This window comes from Tiliqua scincoides, chromosome 5 (assembly GCF_035046505.1).
Source record: "Tiliqua scincoides isolate rTilSci1 chromosome 5, rTilSci1.hap2, whole genome shotgun sequence".
NCBI classification, from domain to species: domain Eukaryota; kingdom Metazoa; phylum Chordata; class Lepidosauria; order Squamata; family Scincidae; genus Tiliqua; species Tiliqua scincoides.
In genome coordinates this window covers 3,693,767-3,712,248 of record NC_089825.1, presented here as the reverse complement: position 1 = coordinate 3,712,248, position 18,482 = coordinate 3,693,767, and the positions used below count along the sequence as shown (strand labels likewise).

At 46.2% G+C, this 18,482-nt stretch overlaps 1 protein-coding gene across 1 annotated transcript in view; it reads left to right on the top strand.

Moving 5' to 3' along the window:
• SMARCC1 (SWI/SNF related, matrix associated, actin dependent regulator of chromatin subfamily c member 1) overlaps nucleotides 1-18,482 on the top strand; it is a 129,155-nt gene that overhangs the window by 20,697 nt on the left and 89,976 nt on the right. Inside the window, exon 7 of the mRNA XM_066627421.1 lies at nucleotides 13,401-13,470. Within this exon, the coding sequence (XP_066483518.1) occupies nucleotides 13,401-13,470 (70 nt within the window). The remainder of the gene's footprint in view (nucleotides 1-13,400; nucleotides 13,471-18,482) is intronic.

Genomic DNA, 18,482 nt, shown 5'->3' with positions numbered 1-18,482 from the left:
ACTTGCAATTTTTGTATCTCAGGATTGGTTTGGAAACCGCTGCTTTATTGGAAAGAGTTGCTATCTTTTCCAATCTCCCCTCAGTGGAGCCTCATTTCCTCACCTCATCACTCTGGGGTTTTAATCATGTTTAGAGGAAAGCTTTGAATCTCAATCCCAAACCAAAAAAAAGTTGATTAAAATGTGATTTTGTCCCAAATTACACTGAACTGACTTAAATATAAGAATTTAAATTAAACTGCGCATTGGGTAGGGCTGAAAATCTTACTGATTTTTTTTTTGGGGGGGGGGGTGAGGTAATTGCAGGCAGGCTAGAGAGAGAATTCACTTGGTGGAACAGGGTTGGCTTCCCCATGTCATCTTCCATTAATTTGTTTTATTTTAATTAAATATTTATAATTATTTTAATTTATTTGTAGTCCGCCTATCTTGGGAAAATGGTGTTCAGTGCTTGCCATGGGCAATTTCAGTGCTTGCTGCATTTTCAGGAAAGCATTTCCTGCCTGATGATGTCACTTCTAGCCATGATATCACTTCCAGGTTAATGATGGTACTTCTGGTTGGTCACGGACAGACTATCATTCTGAACAGTGGGTCCTGGTGCAAAACATTGAGAACCACTGGTCTAGGCAGTTTGCCTGCTTCACCTTAAAACAGTTCAAGAAGGAGTGGCTGCCTCTGCCCCAAAGGGACTGAAGATGGTGTTTCCCTCAGGCCTGCCCAAATCACAAATAGGACCTATTGCAATTTTTTTTAACAGGTTATGCACTACAGAATGGACCAGTCCAGCAAAAGAAAATCTTTCTGGCACGACATGCCCACAAGCCTATAAGATAAAAACAGAACAGACTTTGTGTCAGTAGCTGCAGTCTAGTCTAGAACATACGTTAGTAGCTCTATTTTTATCAGGGCAATCCACCTTTGAGTAGAAGAGCTACCTGGGAATACTTAGTCAGTGGTTCTCTCGAAAGGGCAAAGGAGGACCAGTCCTTATTGCAGCCTTCTGAGAGAGATTATGGAGGCATAATGACAATTGATAGGGGACCTGAGACAGGGTGCAGATTAGCCTTGTGCAGAATTAGCACACACCTCTCCATTAAAGAAGAGAATGGAGGGGGAATAGAGCTTCCTTTACAAAGGCTGCAGAATTTATTATAATATATATCAAAAAGAATGTACAAAAACAATGCAATAAAAATACCATAGTGCCTGACAAGTGTGTTTCTAGAATGGTAGTTGAATGTGAACATGTGTCTCATACATTCTGGAGGAGACAAGGAGGAGAGGACCTGGGTTGGAGGGAAGGGATTGCACCAGAAAATACTAGTCTTTTAGCCCAGTCCCTAAACCAAGAGAGGAAGATGGGAAGGGTTCAGAGAGGGATTTGGCAAGAACAGCAAGGAAGAGTGGAAACCTGGGCATGCTACGTTCCATGCAGTATTTGGTGAATGAAAAACAAATAGCACAGAGGTTCTTTCATCAGGTTGGAATCTCATCTATATCTGGTGATTGGAAAGCCTTGTCAGGGATTTCATGCAGCATAGAGACTCCCAAGTTGACATAGTTGCATCAGCAGGTAGAGCACACCTGGCTGATGGAAACACCCCAATTTGTATTAGAATTTGGGATACTGCATACGTGCAGTTCTGGGATAGGCATGTCTTGATGCCTTGATCCTCTTACTAGGGCTGAAGTAGGTTTTGGTAGTCCCCCTTTTTGGTGTGTTAATGTACGGCTTGGTGTGTGGGTAGAATCCAGATGGGCACTGATGCAACAAACTTTTGAAAGATACAACCAAAATTCAAATATCAGAGGTGGTCAAACAGACACCAACCAGAGAAGGAAGTTTCACAATACAATGAGGCAGGCATTTGAATCCTCATTCCTTTCCCCCAAAGTAAATGATCTGCATCAGGTGCCAGTTTGTGGCCAACAGAGGTCAAGGTGGAGTTCTGTAAGCTTGACCTGTATTCCAAAAAGAGCAGCACCCAGAGTGTGTATTATGGTCCATTGCTATACATAGAGACTTCAGGTAAACAGACCTGGATGCATTGCTGGTAGCAGTTGAACCATGGCCACTGCAGCTCTGCCTGATGTCAACATGGCAGTTTGGGACTCTGCTGCCAAACTGCTCTAAGGTACCTAGGGAAAGATTCATTTCTGGGCTCTAAGGCTACAGTAGTGAAGTCTAGATCCTCTCCCAATGTTTTGCCCTAACTCTGTCATAGAGATTTTGCAAGGGAATAAAATAAAACTAAAAACTAGATAGCTAACACCTAAAACTACTGAAAACTCATTTGGAGCAGAATATCATGTTCTACTGCCTAAAAAGATATATAGCAAATATTCCTGCCTAAAGCTCAAGGAACACTAAGCAAAGCAAATGTAACCTGCCCCCAGCAGAGCTTATCCCTATCTAGATGCCAAGATAGAAACAAGAAATCAGTTGTTCCTTTGGGTGGAGGCTAATTTGCAATGCATCTCAGCAGAATAGATGGTGGGGGTTTCTAAGCAGATGATGGTCTGCTTGAATCAATCAGCAAGTTAGAATGGAGGCTTCTGCTAGTACTCTTTCATGGGATCATAGTCTGGTTTGGTCAACCTATAGTCAATCTATTCACATCTCCAGAAAATATGCAACTAAATAATTTCATATAAAGACACCCCCTTTAATCAGGCTGTAGAGACAATGCATTAGACCAGTGATTCTCAAGAGTTTTAGTACCGGGACCCACTTTTTGAATGAGAATCTGTTGGGACCCACTGAAAGTGATGTCATAACCAGAAGTGACATCGTCAAGCAGGAAAATTTTTAACAATCATAGCCTGCAATGTACCCACTTATCCAGGAGTAAGTCCCATTTACTATCATTGTTATAAGCATTTACATAGTTACCTGTTAAAAGTACAGATCTATCACATTTCCCCAAATGCGATCACATACCATGGTAGCATTAAGTCTAATATATTAAAAATAAAATATTGAAATGAATGGGGAACCACCTGAAATTGACTCGCAACCTAGCTAGTGAGTTCTGACCCACAGTTTGAGAAACACTGCATTAGATACACCTGGTCCAAGAGGTCTGTTGTACTGTATGCATTTTTCTCCTATCGCAGTTCACTCCAAGCTTCTGTGCTGGATCAGGGAAAGAGCAGCAGAAGTAATCTTTGTGCCACCTTATTGGTGAAGGAGATCATGATTTCCCCACCTAGCAAATTATGTTGACCAAGGAACATTTGGGGTTCTCACAGATGGCTGATGAAGGGGCTGATGACACATCCTCTGCCAGGTCTGATAGTCAGCATGGAAACTGAGCAGAATTGCTTGAAGGAAATCAGTTCCTCAGAGGAGGACATGCTCACCTCCTTTGATGAACAGAAGCTATAATTTCACTTGGAAGGCCTGTCTAACATTGTCCACTGGAACGAACTGGCCTCTCAGTAGTAGAGAAATTTTGGGTGTGCTAGAGTTCCTTCTGGCCCCATAAAGTCTTGTTACCAGCACCCTAAAACAATAGGTGGTAGCATAGAACAGTATCCCTAGGTGTCAGGAAACAAATCCACTTTGAACCATGGTCATGTATACAGGTTTCTTTAATTGGTTTTCTTTGAGGGACAGCAGTACTTAATCTAGTGCCTAGGTTCCCTGTGCCTTGGAATTTGAATTGGGTTTGGGGGCCACTGATCCGAGTCCCTCTCTCCACTTGTGCATTGGAGTTGCTGTCATCAAAACAGTTTCTCTTGCGGCCGTCACATTATCTAGGCAGGTTTCAGTGTCAAGACCATCCCCTCCAAGCCATAGCTGTTCTTAAAATGAGGAGATTAGACCCAAATGGAAATGGCTTTGCTATCATGTGGCCTAACAAATTGCTCCCTTTCTTCACTGCTACTTAAGGGAGGACGTTGGGCCGCACCCTCTTCCTAAATCCCAAATAAAATTACTCTGTAGCTGGTCCTTCAGTGGGCTTCAGGCAATGAGGCTGGCTTGGTTCTGTCCCTTGTGGGTGGTCCTTCCATATTGGTATGGAAGACATTTAAACTGCTCAGGAAAAGACTGGAAAAGCTCTGCTTGCATCAGTGTGAAGAAGGTCTAAGTTCCACAGATCACAGTGGGCAAACAAAGGCCTGTTGGCCAGGTCTGATACAGAAGAGTCTCTGTTCTGGCTCCTTCTGAGGTGAGGCTGTCCTGCCATGGAGTTGATTGCAGGCCGTGCTCCTGAACGTATGAGCAGTTGTAGGCAGCAGCAGAAGTCTGTGTGCCTGGGAAGTTGTTCTGCTGTCATTCTCCATGTCAGTCCAGCAGTGCTTCCTTGCCCCTCTCTGGCACACAGGCAGTGCAGGCTGAGCCCAAAGCCTCTGCTTCTTGCTCCAGGTGCCCTCCTCTCGCCTGCCCTGAGGCTGTTTCTGTGGGCTTGACCTCTTGAGTCCTGCCATCTTCCTCCACTTCACCCAAAAGAATCTTGGGTGCCTCACCTCTCTTCCTTCTTGGAGATGATGGAGATTTTCCCCAGAGAGGAGTCAGGTGTGTGGAGGTAGTGTGCCTAGTTGCTTTATGGGTAGGGAGTGGTGGGGAGGAAAGCTGAATAAATACTAAAAAGGTGAATGAGCTGTGTCAGTTGGCAAACTGACTCGAACCTCACAGTCTGCCTAGGGGGTTGATCAAGTCCCCAGAACATGCTTTTTTCCTACCAATGGATCTTTAAGTCCTGAGCAGGAACAACTCCAAAGCGGCAAACTCCAGTCGCAAGCGAGCTTTATTGAGAACAGGTCTCAACAAAGAAAATTACTTTTTTTCATTTGTGTACTCTTAATCCTACCCTCATCCCCTCTGTTCACTCATCTTATTCCTGGGCCTGGCCCCCTGTCAATTGTCCCCTTGAGCCTCCTGGCCTTGCCCTGGTTTCCACCGCTTGGTGATGAGGGTCAGCTGCTTACTGGATTTTTCCAGCTGATTTAGGGTAGAGGGTATCTGACCACAACCCCTTGCTCTGCTGCTATTTTACATGTACAGGAACTGACCCCTTTTGCGAGTGTGCCACAACACTGCCTCCAGTTGCTCAGTGATGATGTCATCACTGAACTTGCAGGTTGCTGAGCTACATGAGACACTGAGTATTGAGCTGTGTGGCCCTGCAGCTCAGGGGGGATACTGCTCACTGGTTCTCAAGACACAACTTCCAGGCAGGCCTGTAGCCTGGGTACCATCTGTTGCTCTTGCATCCTCTTGAACTTGTTTTCTTTTGCCTCTCCCTGACTGGCTTCAGTTCCCTTGGCTTCTGGCAGAATGCTTGGCTGGATGTTTCACAACCATCCCCTTCACTCGCACATCCGCTTCCCCCAGCTGCATGCCTACAAAACTGCACCATCTGCAAATGGGCACACTGGTTCTGCCATCCTGAGCTGATCTTGGCTCCTTCGATTTGGTGTTCTGGCTCCCAGGAGCATTTGCTTCTGTCTCCTGGAGATGATGCATTAAATGTAAAACTTTTAAAAGCAAAACAAATGTCTGTGGGAGAGAGAAGGAGGTTGACTCGTAACTTGGACTAATTGCTTCATTGGGGGAGGCACCTGATGGGATTTAACTTAATTCTTTTAAAAGCAGAATGATTTCCCCCCCCTCCAGTTTGTAAGTGGAGGTGGAAAAATCCTTGAGTGAATGGACAGAGAGTGGGGACAATGTGTGGAGCTGAATTAATCTGGATTTTTATTAAGAGACGCTTGTGGGATTTGTGAATGAAAAGAAAATGTGGTGCATGCTTTCTTTGGGAGGAGAGGGGTTACCTGTGCTTAATTTAATTCTTTTAAAAATAGAATGATGGTAGCAGATATCTAAGATGATAGTTAGAATGAGTCTGAATTGTGGGCCTCTGTACAATTCTTATATCTCAGTGTGGCCTTTTAGACCAAATTGTTTCTGCCCCACCACTCACCTGGTTGCATTGCTGCTTGATGTTCAGAATTCCACTAGATGGCAGTATTGCACTCAGGTGGAGGCTTGAACTGGCAGCCTGCTCCTACCTGCTCTGTTATATGTTTGTGCTTTTCATTTTGAGGGCGCTTCCTGTAGTAAGCTGTCCTTGTGCATTTAACGTCTTGTGTTTCATTTTTCTGGGTATTTTGGTTTGAAGGATCATAGATTTGTTTTAAGTACTCATTGTAGCTGCTGGGAAAACTTGAATGAAATGCAGATGCTCTGTCACCTAGCATGTCTCTGGCCTTTTATTCTAGTCACCTGTCTGTCCTTTTTATTTCTGCAGCAAACAAAGCGGAACTGTTGTTATGCCAGCCTGCAGAGAAACTTATTTGTATTTATTTTTCACCTTTCTGTACCGTCCTTCCTCTAAGGAGCTGAGGATGGTTTTCAGCAACCTTGTGAGTGAGGTGAGGCTGATAGTGACTGGCCCAAGGTCACCCAGGAAGCTTCATGGCTGAGCGGTCAATGTCCAACACTAGGATCAGTACACATTTCATTCATTGTTCTTACATTGGAACGGGGGTCCCCAGAGTATCTATGACAGGTTTTATTTCCATTAAACGGGTGGTGAAGTGCCTGTTTCTCTGCTGCATCCCGATTCCTGACCTCCTTGGGTCATTTGGACAGCCTCTGATTGCGATGTGGGGTTTTAGAACCTGTGATTTTCCATTAGCAAATGTAAAATATTTCTTGTTAATATTATTTTAAAATCTTCATACCCCACACCTTTCTGCTAATGCTACCAAAGCAGTTGCTTAGCCAGGCTGAGATGGAAGAGCTCATCATTTGGAAGGTGGTAGAGGAAGGACTCCTTGCTCCCACATTGCCATTTCAAGACCAGGCAGCTCTGCCAAGAGTCTAGTGGGCTGGCCAGGACTAAGAAACCTCCAGTATCAATCTGCACCTCCCTCAGGACGGTAGCCTGTCTCACTTCAGAAACCGTAGTTTAATCCTTCTGGGAACAGAATATCACTTGAAAAGTGGGCTCTGCTTCTCTTAACTGAAATAAAGGACAGTGCTTTTGAAATGGGCTGAGTGCAGATAATGGAAGGGAGAGGGCTTTGTTGTGTTTCTGAAGCTCTCTCAGAACATGTTTTGCTAGCTGGTCATCCTGTGTCTTGGTTCTCAGCCCTCAACAGTAAAGGGGTGGAACACGCACTAGAACTTTAGACAGAATCCCGAAAGTTGGCTGGAGGCAGTTGCCTCAGCTTGTGTATCTGGCTTCTCTCTACTTCGCGTGCTGCGCTTTCCATGATTGGTCACTCGCCTCCCCCATTTATACACTAGCTGCTCCAGTAATCCTGCTCATTGATTAGTCAACTGTGTGTAAAATAACCAAGTACAGCTCCAACAGTGCAAGTGTGTGCCATCTGTGGTGGAGGGTAGTATCTGCATGGGTTATCTCTTTCAGTTTGCTCAAGAAGCCAGGGTGATTAACCAGGGCTTTCAGAGCCCCCTAGGAGGAGATGCCTCCCAGTTTTCTGTCCTGTCTGCCCTTGAGTGTTGAGAATGAAGCAAAATCCACATGCCTGCCCCAAGACCTTCTTAGGCTAGCCATTTCTCCTGTACTTGTGTTCTCTTCTCGTCTTTGATTTCCTCCTACTAGCAATTTCATCTTCTCTTTTCCTATTTCCTACTCAACTTACTGAAGTAAGTGAGGGACCTCTTTAGAGCAGGGGTGCTCAGTACGTCGATCGCGGTCGATCGCGAGGCAAAATGAGTCGATCGCAGGCTTCTCTCCCGTCCACGCATTCCTGGGAGTGAGCCCCTTTGACTCTACTGGGGCTGACTCGTGAGTAGACCTGGAGAGGAGCCGCTCTCAGGCTTCTCTCCGGTCCACGCATCCTTGGGAGTGAGCCCCTGGCAGGCTTGTGAGCCCAGGGAGTGAGCCCAGGGAGTGAGCCCCTGGCAGGCTCCTCCCTGGGAGAGGAGCCGCTGGCAGGCTTCTCTCCCGTCCACGCATCCCTGGGAGTGAGCCCCGTTGACTCTACTGGGGCTGACTTACCTTTCCCCTGTTTTTGCACTGGTATGTATGGAGATCTGCCCCCCCCCCCACTTCCATCTGTTGGTTCTGTGTGCAAGGGGTTTTGCACTGGTCTTGCTGTGATGTCTATATAGAGATCTTCCCTCCCCCACACCTTTCCCCTGTTTTTGCACTGGTCTGTATAGAGATCTGCTCCCCCCCCCCACTTGTATTGGAATCGAGGAAGATCTGGTGAGGAGGTAGATGTGGTGTCAGCAGTGGCCCCTTTAAGGGTAAGGCCTGGGCATCCAGCAGAGTGTGCTGCACAGCTGCAGCCATTGAAGGCAATAGGGCCCTCAGGGATATAAGAGCACCTGAGGCAGGAAGGGCTCCACTTATTTATGTGAGTCAGCCTTTTCCTACATGAAGATCATTAAGTCCAAGTACGTTCCACCATGACTGATGAACATTTGGAAGTGTGCTTGAGGCTGGCTGTCAGCAGCTACTGTCCGGACTATGCATCCTTGGCTGATTCACTTCATCAAAGTCATCAAAGTAAACTCAAGTAATTACAAAAAATGTTTATAGTTAATTATGTTGTGTTGTGCAATATTGGCTCATGCGGTTATGCAAGGTACACCAACATACATTGTACACATAAATGTTATATGTTATGATGGCGTGAACATGGTAAAAAAACCCTGGTAGATCTCCAGGCCTTGCTGGGTTTCAAAGTAGCTCTCGAGCCAAAAAAGTGTGAGCACCCCTGCTTTAGAGGCTGAGAGAGAGGAGGGGAGGAGTTTATTGCCACGGGACTTACAAAATAACCTCCCAATTCAAGAAGATTAAGCTCTTGTCCTTGGGGAGATCAAATGAGAAGACAAAAGACGTACAAAACAGACTGGTTGCCCATGTGGGCTTTCTGCCTTGGTGCTAATTTCAGAAGGATTCAAGGGAAGAAGCCAATTCAGTGTGTCAAAGCCCCCCAGATGAGGCTGTTCAAACTCATGCTGAGCCTGACAGTAAAAAAAAAAAAAAGCACTTCCCCGGGCCACATCAGCAACCTCTGCTGGGCTCATAGAACCCTCTGGAGGTGAGGGGAGTAGAGATCACCTTGCCTGTGGAGGGGGAGCATATGGGGGGGCACAGACCCAATCAGTGGATAACTGATTCTGTGGATACTGGATCTGGGGATACAGGATCCCTCTGTACATTCATTGTCTTCTCTTCCCCACCCCCTTCTATTGTGGATGGGCAGTCCTTACATCAAGATTTTGGTGAAGGGAAGAAGACTGTTATAGAAGACCATGATAAAAGCTGAGCTTGGGGGGTGGGTGGGTAGGAGAAATATAGTTAGAGAATGCTGAAAACACAAGAGCTCATTTTTGTCCTTCTTTTCCACCTACTTTCCCTTCAAAAGTGTGCTGATCAGGACCCTTTCAGGGGTCAGTTTCGGACTCCTCGGTCCTCATGACTTTGTCTCTGGCATGACACCCATCAGAGACACTTTACCAGAGGGGATTCAGAGTCCACTGATGGCTGCCTCGTTTCCTTTGCCAAGAAGAGGGTGAATGGTTAAGAGAGGAAACCCTTCCACAGGATGTGACTGCATCCTAGCAAGCTAGCCCCGAGTCACAAAGCAAGCAGCTGTGAGTCGTGTGAAAAAGAAAAAAAACCACTTGCGGTTTCGCAATGGTTTCAGATTATTTTTCTTTTTTATAGCAGGAGGGGTGCAGAGGAGGTCACAGGCTCCCCAGACCCTCCAGAGAGCCTTAGTGACCCCCAGGTCAGTTAAAAAACCCTTTTCAGCTTGGGGTTGGTGTACAAAGTACATTGTCTTCTGGTTTCACATTGTGTCCTAGTGCATTTCACCAGAGGTGCTGCCACGTCTGCTGTCTTCAGCAACCCCTTGAAGAAAACTGCCTGGGCATGTTGCCCTCCACTTTCGTAACGTGCTTAAGACAAATGAACAAAATCAAAACCTCACAAAGTAATTGCAATACTTGCAGTGCAGAACCCACAGATCCTATTTAGTTTAAAATCCCCTTGACCTTGAAATGCAACTGTCAAGTTATTTAGAATCAGAAGTATTTTCTACCTCCAAGACCCCTAAACCAGCGAACACAGTAGAAATTGAATAGAACAGGCAGACTTAAGCATTTCTAAAGTACATTTAAAAATTAATTAGCAACTTGCATAATTGGGTTTTCTAAACAAAGTTGCACTGATTGAGCCTTGCAACACGCAGTCTTCGTTATTGCAAAAGCAACAAATGTGTAAACTGTTAATTATTTCTGGGCTATTTCTGGCATGTTAATAGATAGAGGTCAAGGTTAGTAATAGTTAGCAGCGAGGGCTGCAGTGTACTTTATAAGGGCTGGTGCCTGAACTGTAATTGCATTTAGTACTGTGTAAGAGGGAGAACTGGGAACACTGCAGGAGACCCTTAGGTTGCTCCATGTGTCCTCCTTGCACTAGGGACCAGGGAGTGTTCTTGTGGGCCGCATGGGCACCAGGATGCAGGTCTCTTGTCCTGTGTGATCCCTGAGGCATCTGGTGGGCCACTGTGAGATGCAGGAAGCTGGATTAGATGAGCCTTTGGCCTAATCCAGTGGGGCTCTTCTGATGATCTTATGTCGCATTCTTACCATGTGGATTAGATGGCCACTGCCTGACTGTGCACTCACCTTGAATCTGCTGTGTGTTAACCTATGTCTAGTTCTACCCCTGCACATGCACATGTATACCAACGAACACACACAAGTTCAGCTTGTATACTAATGTTTGGGTTATTCAAGTCTGTGAGTCTCAGCAGACTGTGTTGCTGTCAACTCTTTGTAGATTGCTTGATGGAAAGGTACAGAGGCCAAAATGGTGCAGTGCCCAGTGGTTAGCAGCTGGCACACTGCTCCCTGCTTTCTTCTTGCCCATCTGCTGAGATTATTGGAATTTACCAGGAAAATGGAAGACTCTTCAATGACCTAAGAGTAGAAAGTACAGACAGAAAGAGGCAGCAGTAGTTCCTAAACTTTTTAGCATCAGGACCTTCCTAAAAAAAGTTTTGCTTTACCAGCTGCTCAAACCTCTGTGGATATAATGGTGATTGGGCATTAGTGCGCCCCCCCCCCAGGTTATTTAATCCTAGATGCACATTGACTAATTTGCGTTGTCTGTTTTACAGCCCACCAAAAATGGGCTTGTGAACCGCTAGTGGGCCACGGACCCACAGTTTGGAAATCACTGCAAGGTGTTTGTTAAAAAGTTAAGAAAATAATGGATGGGAAAAGGCAAGGGATTAAAACAAGGCACAGATCAAATAGTAAACAGATGATAAAGAAGGAAGGTTTTTGGTCTGGAGGTTGAAGAACAAGCTGAAAATTAAGAAATCTCTAAAGTGACAAACTAAATATTTTCCATACTGTTGTGATATTGTGTCAGGGTCACAGTTCTTTGAGCGTGAGCACTTGAAGTCGCAGTTGTTTCAACAGCATATCAGGACAACACACGTATGCAGGCTTGTGCATGGCCTTAAAAGAAGTCTAGAGTTGAAGGACTTATAGGTCCAACCAATTAGATGGTTTATAACCATCTGGTCAACTGGTTTGAATGCGCAATCATCTAGCACACGTCATCCATAGGCGGGCTGCCTAGAAGTTCTTGTCCTTGGGTAGATCAAATGAGAAGACAGCAGATGTAGAAAACAGTCTGGTTGCCCATGTGGGCTTTCTGCTATGGTGCTCATTTCAGAGGGATACAAGGGAAGAAGGAATGCCCAGTACCACACATGGGATGCATGTCATGAATATATACATGTTAGGCCTAGGTTAGCATATGGAGCCTGAACCAAACTAAGTCAGTAACGGAGAAGTTGCTAGCAGTTCCTAGCTGCAAGAATGTGAGTAAACAAACAAAAAGATTGTTGTCTCTCCTCTGCTGGCCAGAAAGGACAGACAACAAGAATTACAACCCATTTGAATGTAGCACCTTTGCAGACAGAACGGCACCTTATCAAGCTGATGAAATGCAGCTGTGGATCTCCAGTTGGGAGGGGTAAGAACTAAGAGGGCTACCAACCAAGCCAACTTCTGGAAGGTTCTGTCCTCAAAAGTTTCTAATTGGACAGTCTAAATAAGTATGAAGTCATCTCAGTACTATTTGCATAAGAAGTATAATAATGAGGGCGCAATGGGGTGTCTGGGTCCCTTCTTGGATAGAGGTTTTGGGTGCAACATCCTGCATGCTTGTGAGCTCCATTGTCCAACATGGGCATCTGGCCTCACAGGTAGCCTGGAGCTAAAAGATTCACAAGAAGCTGACCCAGGTGAGAAATAGGGATTAATAGCTTTATTATTTTATTGCTAGCTTTATTATTTTATTGCTGATATGTTTCCTAGATGTTTATGCCTCTAGCATTTGCTGCCTTATGTAATCTTATGTATTTAATAAACTAAAATCTCTTTTACTAAGTTGTTTAATTGTCGGTTGGGGACAAAGGTTCAGAATCCTGCCTAGCCGTTCAGCAAGCTACCAAGTGCTCATTGAGGTCTAGTAACTTGAGGACTGAAGCTTTAATTGGAGAAAGCGCTCAGTGCCTGGAAGGGATAGAATTAAGCGTAGAGGATCTCAGTGTCCCTGGACTGAAACACTGGCACGTACAGGGTGGTGGCAGTACTACTGAATGGGAGCCTTGAGGGCTTTAGGGTTCGAGAACCAAGAACTCTGAGCACCCCAAACCCCCCTAAGTTTGCAACAGCGCAATCCTATCCTGCTCTGGAGCAGACAAGCCAAGAGGCTTGTGCTGTATCCAGCGTGGGGCCCAAAGTGGCTCAGCCAGAGGTAAGAGGAAACTTTTCCCCTTACTTCCGGGTAAGGCACCCTGATCACTATGGGTCTCCTTGGACTTGCGTCACCTCTTGAGGTGGCATAAGTCAGAGGAGAGCAGAGTGACTTGAAGTGGCTCTGAACTCCCCGGGAACGGGGGTTGGGATCTGACTTAACTGCTGGGTCCCAGCCCTGGCTCCTGCTCCCCCCGCCCCCGGGGCCGACCACCCTCCGCTGCCCCGGAACGTCTCCCTCCCACCTCCTCCCTGCCCACCCCGGAGTCTTGCATTGGCCCAGCTGGGCTGGTGCAAGGCTTGGTGCCTCTGTCGATGCAGAGGCTTGTGTCAGCCTCCATAGGCTGACACGCCTTGCCGATTCCCAAGGAGGCGCAAACGTGTCTTACGGCACATTTGCAACCCTTCTGGTCCGGCGCAAGGGACTTGCACCGACTCAAGGGCACCTCTGGATTGCGTCCTAGGTCACAGTAGCCTTTTCAAGATGAGACAGAAGCCAGGGGAGAGGGACTAGAAAGAGGCAATCTATGACAAAAAGCAGTCCAAAATAGGGGAAAATTTACTTGACCCTAAAAAAACATCATGTTTTATTTTTATTTTTTATTTTTTTTTATTTTTTTTGCAGAAGAATGGTTAAGACCTGTGATGAAAAAAGATAAGCAGGTTCTTGTGCATTGGGGATATTACCCAGATAGGTAAGAACAACAAGGTCTGAGATTCTTTTTAATGTTCCGTTCCTTGCTTATGAGACAGAAGGAGCCATTTTTTCTTCATTGTTTGAAGTTGGTGACTGAACTGATTGTTCAGAAATTTATTATAGTGTTCTGTGTAAGACCATTTTTTCTCAGATGATGAAGTGTCCTGGCTTTTGAAGATATATTGAATGAAGCAAATGTTCAGTAATGCTGTTATGATGAAGATCATGGGAAATACACACTAAAGATGGTATTTCTTGCTCATAACTTAAGAATATATAAGAAGAGCCCTGCTGGATCAGGTCAAAGACCCATCTAGTCCAGTTTCCTGTATCTCATAGCAGCCTATCAAATGCCTCTGGAAGCACACAAGACAACGAGATACCTGTATCTTGTTGCCACTCCTTTGCACCTGGCAATCAGAAATGTTACCTCTAAAACCTGGAGGTTGCATCTAGTTGTCATGGCTTGTAACTTGTGATGGATTTCTGCTTCATAAATCTGTCCAGTCTCCTCCATCAATCTGTCCATCTGTCCAGTCTAGATGTCTTTAAAGACATATAAGCCAGGTGCTATCACAACATCCTATGGCAAAGAGTTCCACAGATTGATCACACACTGGGTAAAGAAATATTCTTTTGTTGTCCTAACTCTCCCAACACTAAATTTTAGCAGATGTCCCTTGGTTCTGGCGTTATGTGTGAGGGAAAAGATAATCTCTCTATCCATTGTATCCATCCCCTGCATAATTTTGTATGTCTCAATCATGTCCCTCCTCAGGTGCCTCTTTTCTAGACTGAAGAGCCCCAAACACTGTAGCCTTTCCTCATAGGGGAGGTGCCCCAGCCTAGTAATCATTTTGGTCGCTGTCTTCTGCACCTTTTCCATTTCCACTACTTCCTTTTTGAGATGTGGCTTCCAGAACTGGACGCAATACAGGTTGACCCTGTGGATACTGAAATCCGCATATGTTGGAATCTGGTAATTGGGGAGTCCAGAGGCCCCTCTGAGGCCTCCAGAAGGCCAAAAAGCATGACTTCAGTTTTTGGCTGAAAACCAGGTCATGTTTTTTTGGCCTTCTGGAGGCCTTACAAAACTTTCTAAGGGCATAGCCTCTCCGGCCCTCAGAAGGGCTTCCAGTCCTAACCGAACTACAACTTCGGTTGAGTTTGGCTTGCTACAGGTCGTCCAGTTCGTGGGTATTCAAATCTGAATACAAATCCAAATTCAAATCTGGGTATCCAAACTTGCAAATACCAAGGGCCACCTGTACTCCATATGTGGCCTTACCATAGAGTTGTACAGTGGCATTGTTTCTTTCATTCTCAATCCCCCTTTTTAATGGTCCCATACATGAAATTGACCTTCTTCACAGTCACTGGGTCGACACTTGCATTGAGCTGTTTACTAGCACTCCAAGATCTCTCTCCTGATCCATCACAGACAGTTGAGAATCCATAATCATATATGTGAAACTTTAGATTTTTTGCCCCAATGTGCATCTGTTTATACCACTTGTTCCCAAACTGGTCGGTTGCGACCCACCAGCCTGGGAAGCATGTAGCTCTGCCCCCCTCAAGGGGTGGGGAGGGGAGAAGGCAGCAATGCAATCCCCAGGAATGTGCTGCTTCTGATAGGGTGTTTCCAACTTATCAGTTGGAGTACTGGCCGCTGGGGGGTGTGGGGAGCCCTGCAGACAGCTCTGTAATAGTAAAAAAAACAAACCTCAGTTAAAAGCCACAATTGAAAACCTGTAGACAGTCCTGTGGGCCAATGTTGGCAACCTTCAGTCTCGAAAGACTCTGGTATCGTGTTCTGGATGGTGGTTCTGGAACAGTGTCTAGTGTGGCTGAAAAGGCCGATTCGGGAGTGATAATCCCTTCCACACTGGGAGCAAGTGCAGTCTGTCCCTGGTCTGTCTCCCTGGCTATGGGCCTTCCTTCTTTGCCTCAGTCTGTTGGCCAAGTGTCTCTTCAAACTGGAAGAGGCCATGCTGCACAGCCTGCCTCCAAGCGGGCTGCTCAGAGGCCAGGGTTTCCCACCTGTTGAGGTTCACTCCTAAGGCCTTCAGATCCCTCTTGCAAATGTCCTTGTATCGTAGCTGTGGTCTACCTGTAGGGTGCATTCCCTGCACGAGTTCTCCATAGAGGAGATCCTTTGGGATCGGCCCATCATCCATTCTCACGACTGAGCCAACGCAGGCGTCTCTGTTTCAGCAGTGAATACATGCTAGGGATTCCAGCACGTTCCAGGACTGTGTTGTTTGGAACTTTGTCCTGCCAGGTGATGCCGAAGATGCGTCAGAGGCAGCGCATGTGGAAAGCGTTCAGTTTCCTCTCCTGTTGTGAGTGAAGAGTCCATGACTCGCTGCAGTACAGAAGTGTACTCAGGACGCAAGCTCTGTAGACCTGGATCTTGGTATGTTCCGTCAGCTTCTTGTTGGACCAGACTCTCTTTGTGAGTCTGGAAAACATGGTAGCTGCTTTACTGATGCGTTTGTTTAGCTCGATAACAAGAGAAAGAGTGTCGGAGATCATTGAGCCAAGGTACACAAAGTCATGGACAACCTCCAGTTCGTGCGCAGAGATTGTAATGCAGGGAGGTGAGTCCACATCTTGAACCATGACCTGTGTTTTCTTCAGGCTGATTGTCAGTCCAGAGTCTTGGTAAGCCTTGCAAAACAGTTCATGCGCTCCTGGAGATCTTTGGCAGAATGGGCGGTGACAGCTGCATCGTCGGCAAAGAGGAAGTCACGCGGACATTCAGCTGCAGTTTGGACTTTGCTCTCAGTCTGGAGAGGTTGAAGAGCTTTCCGTCTGATCTGGTCCGGAGATAGATGCCTTCTGTTGCAGTTCCAAAGGCATGCTTCAGCAGGACAGCGAAGAAAATCCCAAACAAGGTTGGCGCAAGAACACAGCCCTGCTTCACTCCACTTCGGATGTCAAAGGGGTCTGATGTGGAGCCATCGAAGACAACAGTGCCCTTCATGTCCTTGTGGAAAGACATGATGATGCTGAGGGGCCTGGGTGGACATCCGATCTTGGGGAGAATCTTGAAGAGGCTGTCCCTGCTGACCAGGTCGAAAGCCTTTGTGAGATCTATGAAGGCTATAAAGAGTAGCTGTCGTTGTTCCCTGCGTTTCTCCTGCAGTTGTCTAAGGGAGAATACCATATCAGTGGTGGACCTGTTGGCTTGGAATCCGCACTACGATTTTGGATAAACGCTCTCTGCAAGTACCTGGAGCCTCTTTAGTGCAACTCGGGCAAACAGCTTTCCTACAACGCTAAGGAGAGAGATGCCACGGTAGTTGTTGCCTTCACCCCTGTTGCCTTTGTTCTTGTACAGTGTGATGATGTTTTCATCCCTCATGTCTTGAGGTACTCCACCTTCTCTCCAGCAGAGAGAGAGGATTTCATGCAGCTCAGTGATGATGATCTCTTTGCAGCACTTTAGGGCTTCAGCAGGGTTGCTGTCTTTTCCAGATGCCTTGCCAAAGGCAAGGGAGTCTAGGGCCACGTGAAGTCCTTCTAGGGTTGGTTCACTGTCAAGCTCCTCCAGCACAGGCAGGCACTCAATGTTGTTCAGCGCTTCTTCAGTGACTACATTTTCTCTGGAATATAGCTCAGTGTAGTGCTGCACCCAGCGTTCCATCTTCTGCGTCCGATCCTGGATGACCTCGCCTGCGGCAGACTTCAGAGGGGCAATTTTCTTCTGCGTTGGACCTAGGGCCTGCTTGATACCATCATACATCCCCTTGATGTTGCCCGTGTCAGCTGCTATCTGTATCTGGGAACAGAGCTGGAGCCAGTAGTCATTAGCACATCTCCTTGCAGTCTGCTGGATTTTGCTGCGAGCAGCTCGGAGGACATGCAGGTTGCGCTCACTGGGACAGGCCTTGTATGCTGCTTGAGCTCTCCTCTTTTTCTCAATGACTGGTGTCAACTCCTCAGAGTGGGCTTCAAACCAGTCTGCCGCCTTGTGGTCTTCTTGCCGAATATGGACAAGGCGTTGTTGTAAATGGCATTCTTGAAATGTTCCCATCTGTTGGATGCGTTTGCGTTGGCCGTGCCTGGAAGAGATTCCTTAAGCACTCGTGCAAATTCCTCCACTTTTCTCTGATCCCGGGTCTTGCTGGTATCAATGCGAGGTGTACCTTCCTTTTTCATGTGATACAGTCGCTTTGTTTGCAGTTTCACTCTGCTGCACACCAGGGAGTGGTCAGTGTCACAGGCAGTTTTGAGAGATCCTTTTGGAGCTCTTCATAATCCCTTCTGGACCCCACCACCCAGAAACTTTAGTGTCATTTGCAGACTCGGCTGCCTTTCAGCTTATTCCCAACTGCAGGTCATTTATAAACAAGTTGAAAAGCACTGTCCTGTTCCTTGGGGCACAATACTTTTCACCTCTCTCCATTATGAAAATTGCCCATTTACGCCCACCCTCTCTTTCTGGTTCTTCAACCATTTCATAATCGATAAGAGGACACATTCTCTTATCCCCTGATCATGGAGTTTTCTCAAGAGCCTTTGTGAGGTCCTGGGTTAAATGCCTTTTGGAAATCCAGGTATAGAATATCAACAGGTCTTCCCACATCCATGTGCCTGTGGACCTTTTCAAAGAATTTGCATACTAAGATACTATGTTTTGCACAAAATATGGCTGTTGGAAGCTAAGATATCAAATTAGGATTCTGATTTTATATCCTAGCTTCCCGAACAACTACAAGGGAGTTGGGAGAACTTTTAAGTATGTGCAGGGGAAGGAGGAAGGCAGCAATGCGATCTCCAGGATTGTGCTGCTGCTGGGGGTGGGGGGTTGAGGGGTTTTTTCCAACTTACCAGATAAGAGTGCTGGCCTCAAAGGGATGCAGGGTGTCCTGCAGACGCATCTGCAGGGTTTCCCAGGCCTCTGTAATACTGAAAAAGCTGTATTGAAAGCCACTTCCAGTTTTAGTTTATTTTTTGTTGAAAAGCGGTATATAAATACTGTTGTTGTTGTTGTTTAGTTTACCT